Genomic DNA, 11,526 nt, shown 5'->3' on the forward strand with positions numbered 1-11,526 from the left:
ATCTATTTCTATATCTTAATCTTCTTCTAGCCTGGAAACTCCTCAAAGGCAGAGAGGGAAATATATCTTAACTAAACTTTGTACCTACCTCAGCAGTCAGTTCAATGCCTTGCACATACTAGATACTAAAAAAAAAAATATTAGTTTAATTTGAATCTCTATGAAAGCCTGTAAAATTGTCCCATGGCATTTTTTGCCCTCTCTTGTAAATTCATATTCTTCATGTTGCTCATTACTTTTCACTAGTTTCCCATGCAGGTCAGGACATTGACAAAAGTTTTACAGCAATGAGAACTCAATGGGGAAAAAATGCTGACACACCTTTTTATTCTTTCCTTTAATAGAATTTGGAGTCCAATATCAGGATATACCATTAAGATATGGAACAGATTAAAAGAATGTGCTCTATTTCCAGGTCTATTGTAGCTGCCATTCCAAACAAAATATGTATTACTTATCCGATTCACTAAACACAAGTACAAGTAATCTGCCCTTTAATGGCCTCTCGAAATGACAGACCAAATGGCTTTGTGAAGGTCAAGTCTGATTTAAATTGTTGATGAATTAGTAGCTAATTCAGCATGATTGAATATTAATATGGAACAGTGGTAAGTAATGCAGTTTAAAGCTTAATGAGAACATTAATGAATAAGACAAAATTTTTTTTTCTTTTCACTTCATGTAGAAGTTTAAAGTTACCAGCTTATTGACAATTTGTTAATTTTTGATGGCTGTCCTTCCCTCCTACCCCACCCAGTTTATGTGGTCAATATACAGCAACACATTGATTGGACTCCCCAGTCTCCAGAGCCCAGACACTTGAGGATCTGTCAAAGACGATGCTATCAAATAGTCGAGATACTTTTGTATAAATCACTAATAAATTTAAAGGGGGGAAAAGCAATTAACATCTTATAAACTACACCCACTGAGATAAGCATTCCAATTAGAAATTTCATTATTTCTCCAGTCCATTTTATGTAGAATACTGGGTTTTATTGCCAAATACCTGACAGCCAAATTGGAAACAAGCCACAACTGTCAAAGTATAACAGCTCTGCCTATCTGAAACTGTTACATTGTGATGTTTCTCATGAAAATTTAATGAAGAGGGTGCTTTGAAAGAGGTTCTGTGCATAAGGGGGATGTATGGAATTTAATTACCCTTATTAAAAATAAGAAAGGAAAGCTCTTTACATACTCTATTCTATTAGTATGCAAGATAGATTATCTTTGTTGTGCATTTGTGTATATGAAAAAGGGGCTCCAGAGTGTTCTTTATGAGCCTAGAAGGGAAGGAGAGGTCATGCAAATGCGTTAGAGTGTTTTTCTGCAGGTCACAAGTCAAACCTTGTCAGTGATTCCCAAGGTAAAGACTTCACATCTTATAAATGGTTATTAAATCTAAATTTCTTTGGTAAGAGCCTAGAACAAGTGGCCCAACAATCTAAGCCTTTGACGCCTGCTATTGATTCGTGGCAGATATTGTGGCACTTAAAGAGAGATGCAAATCCAGATGACAAATAGTGACTACCAGAGCAATATTTATACACATTAATGTTACTAGTGATTAAGCAACCTCAGACAGACAGTGAGCACTGAGGAATCACAGCAACATCCCCACAACTCTGAGATGCTGTTTTGATATAACTGTATGGGCTTAACTAGCTTTTAAAATAATTCACTTTGGTTCAACAAACTTTCTTGTTGTGAAGGTGATCTTGGTTATGTCCATGGAGTGAGTGTAAGTTCTGGTAGGTCCCACCGAACTGAAGAGGCTTCTAGGATGGACCCCACTAGTGCTATATCTGCTGTCCAAGGGCTAGCTTAGCCTAATATGGAGAGGAATGTCATTAGCAAAAAAAAAAAAAAAGCCGATGCTAGGTGATGACATTTTTAGTGATGGTGATCCATGAAGTAAGCAAAAATACAAAATAACTTTTGCTCCTGGCCATTTTATTCTAATGCAATGAAAAAGTCAGAATGGTGAAAAGGTGACAGACGAATCACTCATTTCTAAGTCTATCTTCAAATATCAATTTTTACCACAATTTGCAGAGCACTCTGCTAGGCAAGGGGAGAGAAACAAAGTTTAATTGAAATAGGGTTTCGGCCTTTTTTACAGTTTACAATCTAATATGATGAGGCACAAAAAGACCTATAGTCCAAAAGAAAGCAGAATAAATTCATAAACGATGTTTAGGTATGGGCTAATATAAGTGATGAGAGGGAAAGCTGCTGTTTTTTCCTTTTATCTTATCTCCAGTGCTTAGCATAGTGCCTGGCACATAAGAAAGTATTTAATAAGTGCTTTCTTATCATTGATTGACTTTTCATTGATCCTCAGTTGTTGATTTATTGATCCGCGCAAAGTCCAAGGCAGGAAAAGACATTACCAGGAAAGACTTAGAGGAGGGCAATTTGAATCTGGCTTTAAAACAATGGTGGTGATGGGATGAAGGGTGAAACGGGGGGGGGAAATCAGGTGAAACAAACAAAATCTATAAGTTTTGCAATATCTCCTTGAAAATATTCCTTAGTTCTCGGTGAAGAAGGTAATTTAGTTGACATTGGACTACTCCAAGTAAATTATTTTTATCCTTTGAAGCAGTATATGTCAATAGCTGCCAGGCAAGATGCTTGATAATATAGCTTGCATGCTATAGCAGCCATTGATCTTTTTTTCTCTTTTTTCAAACAATATTAAAGCTGCTACATAGATGTAAAAACATTGACAAAACCTTTATAGCCATAAAGAGCAGCCTGATGAAATTCAAATGGAATAGATGGTTATTATTAGCATAACCTGCTTTCCTAGGTATCTCTCTCTGCTAATTTTTGTGTGCCTTGAAAGGTAGTCTCTGGTTAGATTTACAATTCCAGAATAATTTCCTACTCTTGTCCTTGAGGAATCAGAATGGGACATCAGGAGGAACATGAGATTTAGGGTTGGGGACTTGGGTTCAAATCCTCTTTTACCAATAACTACCTTTGTGACCTTGGGCAAGTGACTTAACATCTCCAGATTTTAGTTTTCACATCTGTAAAAGGGGGAAAGGTTGAACAATCAGTGGTATCAAAATTAAATTAAAAAGGGGCCACTTAACTGTATATAAGGATCCCTGTTACCACATGTTGACTTAGAAAATTACATTAATATTTTCTGTGTTCTATTGTTATTTTTATTTATTTTGTTAAATATTTCTCAATTACATTTTAATCTGTTTCAGGCCAAATTTAGGATTGTTGCAGGCCACGGTGCCTGTGTTGAACACCTCTGATTTATATGACCTCAAGAGTTCTTCCCAGGTCTAAAACAAATGATCTTATGATTGTCTTTGAATATGATATTATGTGCGTGTACGTGTTGGTGTATGTTCTTAGGGTCTCTTCCCACAGGCCATTCTCATCTACAGATTCCAGAGTAGCTATTGTGCTTATAGTACTAAAAGATTGTAAATGGGTATAGAAGACTTTCAAATAATCCATAGAACCTAATTTGACTGATAGATCACAAAAGTATAGGTTACCACAAGGCCCTATAGCATTCACCTAGTCGAGTTATCTGGAAATGAATTATGGATTAAAAAATATATATTCCTTTAGTCCTTACAACGTACAAAGTATTGTCACATGGGTTATCACATTTGCCTTACTTTTAAAAAATGTTTTATTGTTGCTGCTACATCTCGGTAACACCCCTTACTAAAATTCCTTGTAATAAAGAAAAATGAAATCAAGCAAGCATAAGAGCTACTGCATCTGATTATGTATGCAGCATTCTATGTCTGTAGTCTTCTATCTCTTTACTTAAAGACAGGAAGTGGGCATCTTCATCTGACTCCTTAAACCAGATTGGTTTTTGCCTTTCATATGAATAATATTGCCTTTTAGTGTTCTCACTTATGTATGCATTGTTCTGTTTTTTTTTATTTGTATCAGTTTATACAAGTCTTCCCAGGATCTTCTGAATTTCTTTTTTTTTTTCATTGCTTCTTATAGTATGATAGTACTATGTTACTACCATAGCTGTTGCTAACTTAATTTGATATTCATAACTCTATGAAGACAACTGGATGAGTATTATAATCATTTTATTATATTAAAAGATATGATGGCCTCATTTCTCAAATATATAGGGAACTGAGTCAAATTTATAAAAATAAGAGCAATTACCCAATTGGTGATCGTCAAAGGATATGAACAGGCAGTTTTCAGAAGGAGAAATCAGAGCTATCTGTAGTCATGAAAAAGTACCCTAAATCACCAAATGACTAGAGAAATGCAAATTACAATTCTGAGCTACCACCTCACACCTATCATATTGGATAAAGTGATGGAAAAGGAAAATGACAGTGTGGAGAGGATATGGAAAAGCAATGACACTAATGCACTGTCGGTGGAGTTGTGAACTGGTCCAACTATTCTAAAGAACAATTTGCAACTATGCCCAAAGGGCTATAAAGTTATGCATGCCTTTTGACCCACCAATACCACTGCTAGCTGGATCTGTATCCCAAAGAGATCAAAGAAAAAGGAAAAGGATTTTATGTACATACATACATATATATATATACACACACACACATATATATATACACACATATATATACACATATATACATATATATACACACACATATACACACACACATATATATTTACATATATATACACACACATATATATACATATATATACACATATATATATATATATATATATATATATATATATATATATATATATATATATATATACAGCTGTTTTTGTGGTGACAAAGAATTGGAAATTCCTTATCACTGGGGAATAGTTGTACAAGTTGTGGTATATGATTGTAATGCAAATATTGTGCTATAAGAAATAATAAGCAGGAGGGTTTAAGAAAAAGCTAGGAAAGTCTATATAAACTGATGCAGAGTGAAGTGAGCAGAACCAAGAGATCATTGTACATAGGAACAACAATTTTGTAATGATGATCAACCGTGAAAGATTTTGCTACTCTCATAAATACAGTAATCCAAGACAATTCCAAAGGACTCACGATGAAAAATTCTATCCACATCCTGAGAGAGAGCTGGTGAATCATGAGTGAAAATTAAAGTTTATTTTTTTTAACTTATTTTTCTTGCTTTTTTGCAACATAGCTATTATGAAAATATGTTTTACATTGCATGTCTTCTCAATGAGTGGGGAAGAATTAAAATAAGTAATAAATTTATAAAAAATGAATATGATGAATGACTCAATTGTGTTAGACTTATAAAGAGACATGGACATAAATAGTATAGAACAAGAGAGAAAGGATTGTGACCTGCACTAGTGCAGAAAGTACCCCTCTGATGATTTGACAACCCATTAAAGTATTAAAGTGTTTAGAATGATGAAACTCAAGCATATACAGCACTTTACACTTTAAGCAGGCAAGTCTTCACAAGAATCCTGTGAGTTAAGCCATGTGGGTGTAATCATCCTCACTTGACAAATGGAGATGTTGAGACTCAGAGGTGGAAGTAACTTATCCAAGACCAGATGACCGACCAGTAGTTGACAGAGACTAGCTTAGGTCTTTTGACTCCCAGCCACTAGAGTACAAAAGGTTTCCATTCAAATAGACTGGAAGACACATACAAGAAACAAAATGAAAACAAAACAATTCCCGTGGGATGATTCTGACATTTCCAATGGTAGAATCCATGCTTCTATGCAAGTCTCGTCACTAGGTCTTGATTAGGGCAAATAAATAAATGACCTGAAGTGACTATACGTATTTGAATTTGTATTACTCAAAGGTATAATTGTGTAAAATATGGTCATTGGTTCCAGCCCAATGGAAATACGCAGTGCGAATTCAACTAATGTGAGGACTTTAAGGGAATCACTATCCAAACTAGTTGGAACCCAGCTGTACTACCAAGTTGGTGGCAAAAGAAAACCCGTCTAATTACTGTAGCTGCCATTGGTTGAATGTAAGTTGTGATGTGTTTTTGAATCCTGAAATGTTTCACACAGCTCTTTTGAGAAATAAAAGTGGTCATTCTGTGTCTTGTCCATATTGCAGTTTTGCATAATTTTAGTGTGCCTATCTCAGTTCCCCCGGTGGTTACACAGAGTGTGATTTTAAAATTTCTTGGCTAGATCCACTACCAACCAAATGTCATGAGTTAGGAATATACTGGGGGAATTGTTTAATTGTAATTTCTTAATACACAAAATCACATTTTGATGGGAGAATGATGAGAAAAGACTAAAAAAAAATTGTCTTTTAGATAGTCTGGGGGAAAGGATGATCTAGACTTTGGGGATTTTTATTTGTTAACCTTTAAGAATGTGGGAGTACCTTAGGAGACAGAGCAAAAAATATCTCAAGAAGCTATTAATTATTCTCTCTGCCTCAAATCACTTAATGTTCTAGATCGATCGTGCCAAACTCAAATAGGAAAGAATTCCTACCTCCACATTTTGATGGCAGAAAACCACAAATTAACGTTATCTATGTTGTATTTCTATTTAATAAATTAAATGTTGTATTTTATTTAATTTATTAAACTGCTCCCAATTTTGTTTTAATCTGGTTCCAGGCTCTACTGGACCAGAATTAGACATCTCTATTCTACTCCATCTAGCATGCAGCTGATAAAAATATTTTTCTAACACACTAGTCCTACCATGTCACTTCTCTACTTACAATAGCAACATCAAACCTTCATTAGCCCTCTATTGTCTACAAGATAAATTGCACATTCCCTAACTTAGCATTTAAGGCTCGCTTACTTTTTCTGCCTTATTTCACATAACTACCCTTCACATATTCATGTTTCATTCAAACTGCATTACATAGTTGTTCAAGCTGTTGCCTCCTATCTCACTGCATCTACTGTCTGTTCCTCAGACCCAGAATATATTCCTTCCCCATCCCTTTAATCCCCTTACAATCCCTTTAAAGCCCAGGTCAGATAACCCTTCTTCATGAAGCCTTCCTGATTCCCACATATAAAATTGGCATTTCCCTCATCAAATTTTCATTGCATACTTTGATTGGATCTTTGATTTGCCCTATCCCAATCTATTTCATATTTTATGTTGTTCCCGGAGCACCACTTTATGCACAAAAAGTACCCTAGAAAAGCTTCTCTGGTTTTGGTATATATAGTTTGTCTTCATCTTATTGAATCTGTCGGTCATTAGCCCCCACCAATAATTTATTGTTTGTATTGTTTATTTATTGTTATGCACATTTATTGTTGTATATATTTATTTATTTTCACAAGTCAATGAGAGAATACTATTCATTCAAAGTAAAGGCATTGAATTATCTCAGCCAATTAAAAAAAAAGCAGTAGACTATTGTACCTCCCAAAAAATGTATGTCACACTCCCCACAAGTATACACACCATGAATTGAAAGAGTAGACATCCATAGGGAATGTGCCTGAGGGGTACATATGTAAGAGTACTAAGAGCTATTTCCATTAAAATCCACAACTTTCACGTTAGTCACTAAAGCAACTTAATAAAAAGTACACCAACACAGAAAATACATACCGAGGGACATGTATAAAGGGGTACATATGAAGTTATTTGTAAAGAGACAACTCAAATCTCCAGTGCTATGGGAATACTCCTGCCTCCAAATACATCTAGGTGCTCTGTACTCATTGCTCACTGCTGACCCTTCTCCTTTGGATTATTTTTTTCCACTACCTGTAGAGCTTCAAGTGGAATCTTCAGCTGAGGTTCTCCCTTGTCCTTATAAAAGGAACAGTGGGTTCTGCCATCTCTCATTCATCTTAGAACCCAGAAGCTTCAGCAGTGTTAGGAAGGTGGAGTCTTCATATACTCCTTGATTGGGATAGGAAATTCAATGAATACAGATCAGTTTATCTCTAAAACTAAGGCTTGTTGAATTGAGTTTGTTTAATGTATATTTGTCTTTTTGTGTGTGTGTTCCAGAGGATCAGATTCCCCGGGGCTTCCCTACCATAGACATGGGCCCACAGTTAAAGGTGGTTGAGCGTACTCGCACAGCCACCATGCTCTGTGCAGCCAGCGGTAATCCAGATCCAGAAATCACTTGGTTCAAAGATTTCTTACCTGTGGACACAAGTAACAACAATGGACGCATCAAACAGTTACGATCAGGTAGAGTCTTGTTACAGTTTCAACTAACGCCTAGAGATTTTTTCTCCCCTTTCACTATTGTTTTCTTTTATTTTAATTTTAGGTAATGATTTTTCTTCTTTTCTTCTCTGTTATTTAATGTGTTGTCCATTTCTGTGATGTTGTCATAGCCTGTTTCAGAGTCTGTCTCTCTCTCTCTCTCTCTGTTTTGCAGCTTCTGTTTATTCCACATTGCTCACTGCTGTGACTGTATTTTTTGATAATTTTTTTAACTGCTCTTTGGCAGTATTTGGTGAATCCATTTTCTTCTCTTTCTTTCTTTCTTTCTTTCTTTTTTTTTTTTTTTTGACAAATTTATTTCAACATTGGACTTCATTCTGAACTTGCAAGGAGTACCAATGGTTATTTCCATTACAATCCAAAACTTTCATATTAGACTCTAAAAACAAATTAACAAAAAGTGTGGTTTATGCTGTCTTTTCCATATTTGAACCCTCCAAAGCTTAGCAAGTTTGGACACATCTTCTTTCTTCTCACTAATACATAAAACACAGATTTTTTTTTCCCCCATGTGTAACCAGATGTATTTTTTAAAGTTCCATTACAACCCATGAAAGCAAGGGGCCTTTTCCGCCTCTGAACAAGAATTTTCTGACATATTAGCCACAGTAGTGTGCGCCCACGCAAAAGCTTTTTGAACCCCTCGGTGTCTGGATCTACAGAAGCCTGCTTTGGTGTAGACTCCAGCTTTTGCTGCTCGCTCTTTCTCTCTCTCTTTGCCCATTGCCCTTCCCCCCTAGTCCTTCCTTCTCCCTCCCTTCCACCCCAGTTCCCAGGTTTATTCTTTTGTTCTCTTTAGATTAGAGGGGGAAAAAAGATAATTCTAAATTTCTTAAGTGTTAAAACCTATCCCCAGGTAGTGTCACGGGGACTTATAATAAGCTGTTACCTTGGCATTGGTAATAATATTGGTGTAGAATAGTTCTTAACTGCCTGTCTTCCCAGAATTCTCAGCTTTTGACCTGTCCTGTGATGTTAAACCGTCTTGTTAACTGCCTCTTTGCTTGTTGTCAGCAGAATTGTGTAGATTGACCTGTTAATGTAAATTAAGAATTAATTATTCACATGTGACATAGATTATTTAGTATATAAAGCTTTAACTCTGAAAACTTATGTGCCAAATTATAAGGAATATAATAATATTTTTATGCTGTCTTTCTTCTCTCCGTATTTAAATCTCCAGAATCTATTGGTAAGTGCTTAGTTCTGAAGCGCACTTCACCCCCACTAATTTCCATATTCAGAATATTATTATAATATTATTATAATTATTATTATTATTAAAATGCATGGCATGCATTTTACTAACAGTCAGTGTAGTCACCAGACCTCTAGTGGCGCGCACACGCACACCTCCACAGAAATGTTGTCGTAGAAACACTTATGTAGCAGAAACAATACACAAGTATCACATAAATGCAGTGCAGAAATTGCATTATATAACCTCAAATGCAGTGTTTGTTTTCAGATAGCTTTCAGTATATCCTATATAGTATATATATATATATGCCTAGCTATATATATATTTATATATACACTTAAATAAATTATCCAGTACTTTTCTGAAAAATTATTATTGTAAAGTCTTTTTAAATGCATATGAGGCCTATGCAATATATTTCTAACCCTATGTAGATATAACCTAAGATCTAAGAATTCAGTTGCTAATCTTGAGACAGGCTATGCTGCCTATTGGGCCTTTTGCCTTTTTTGTGGTACAATGCAACTTACTTTTATAACCTAATAATAATATCTAATATATTCCTGTTTTACCAGTATAGTAATTCAAGTTTCTTTTTAAAACCTTATTTAATTCTGTAAATCTAATTTGATTCTTCTTCCAAAGCCCTAGCCTCCTTCTTCTCGTACTAATGCTTCTTCTTTCTAATCTTATTTGCATTCATATTATCCACCCAGGTGGTACACCAATAAGAGGTAAGAGTGCTGAACTAACGTTCACAGAATGATCTTACTCATTCTTCCTGTCCTTTCATCCTTCTCATCTTTGTCCTGTTTAAAGAAAACATGCAAAAATGTCCGTCATCTTTATTTTTTCCTTTGTCCTGTTTGGTTATGATCAGTGACTCTCATCTTGTGACCTTTAATTTTCTTTTTTCCTTTCTCTTTTGTTTTGTTCATTTGAAAAAAAAAAGATAATTTAATTTGTGATATGCTTCAAAGAAAGCATATCCAGGTCTTTTGGCCATAGACCAGTCACAGCGTACCATCTGTCCCTCTTTATTTTTTCTTTTTCTTCTTCTTTTTCCTTTTTTCTTTTTTTCCTCTTTTTTTTTTGTCCAACTGGAGAAAAAAAAAAAGATCATTTTTTTTTTCTTCCTTAGCTGTTCTTGTTCTGGACCAAAGCCAAGGTGGTCTGGAGAACAGTTGCAGACATGCAGAAGACAACCTGGAAATACCTTCTTTTTGTCTTTATCTTTCAAAAGGGTTTTTGATTTTGTTCTTCGATTCTTTTTTCTTTAACCATCATCAAAATTTAAAAAAAAAAGACTCTTCCCACCCTCACCTAATCCCACTTTCCTAAGATGTGACAGCAATGCTTCTCCCCCTCCCCCCTTGTCCTTTTTTTTTTTTCTTGGATTTACTTGTCTCTGGATTTTTGTATCTTCTATTCTTCAGGCTTTGGAAAACATTGATGACTCAGTATTCTTGGTGGTATGTGGTATTGCTGGCTTTTGATACTCTGACGCAGTGTTTTCTTGTTTCGGATTTTTCTTGGGGTTTTGTGACACCACACTGCTAATCCCACTAGTGGATTTTGATGGGTGTCTTAAGGGGACCTTGCTGAGGTTCTCAAGCAGTGGTTGGTTGGTTCTTCCTTGTTGGCCTAGACCATGCTTTTTAACTTTTTTTTTTGTCTTCTAATTCAACTACTCTTTGTTTTTCAGCAAATGTTAACTTAAAAGATTGTAAGTTATGGGAAACTGTCTTTCTTTTCTTACAAATCTGCATGTCTTAAGGGAGTTTTGTTTCTTTAAAGAATATTTTGATGATTATGAATGACTAATGTGGTTTCTTTTTTTTTCCCACTTCATGCAGCCTTTTTGTACTTGCTGCTCATTTTTGGCTTTCTTCAGCAGAAGACTTTCTTGAAAACCAGAACTGCTTTTTTTGAGAGTACCTATCTTTGGCACTACTTTTGATAATAAAACCAAACAAAACAAAACCAAACAAAAAAAAACTTAATCTTTTGTTTTATTTAAAAGCCATACTTCCTTGAAGCAGTCTCACCCATCTTCATTTGAATAGTCTAGGAAATAAAAATGTTAATTGCATAGTGAAGTTGTGTTTCAAAAGTGGAAATTTGTTTCCCTGTACTAGTATTGA

General features: G+C 35.1%; 1 protein-coding gene across 1 annotated transcript in view; it reads left to right on the plus strand.

Annotated features, from left to right (window-relative positions):
* The window catches only part of PTPRD (protein tyrosine phosphatase receptor type D), a 616,472-nt gene that overhangs the window by 383,077 nt on the left and 221,869 nt on the right, over positions 1 to 11,526 (plus strand). The window contains 1 exon segment of the mRNA XM_078152500.1: positions 7,954 to 8,142. Within this exon segment, the coding sequence (XP_078008626.1) occupies positions 7,954 to 8,142 (189 nt within the window).

Source organism: Phascolarctos cinereus, unplaced genomic scaffold, assembly GCF_003287225.1.
Source record: "Phascolarctos cinereus isolate Bilbo 61053 unplaced genomic scaffold, phaCin_HiC Scaffold_4;HRSCAF=312, whole genome shotgun sequence".
NCBI lineage: Eukaryota > Metazoa > Chordata > Mammalia > Diprotodontia > Phascolarctidae > Phascolarctos > Phascolarctos cinereus.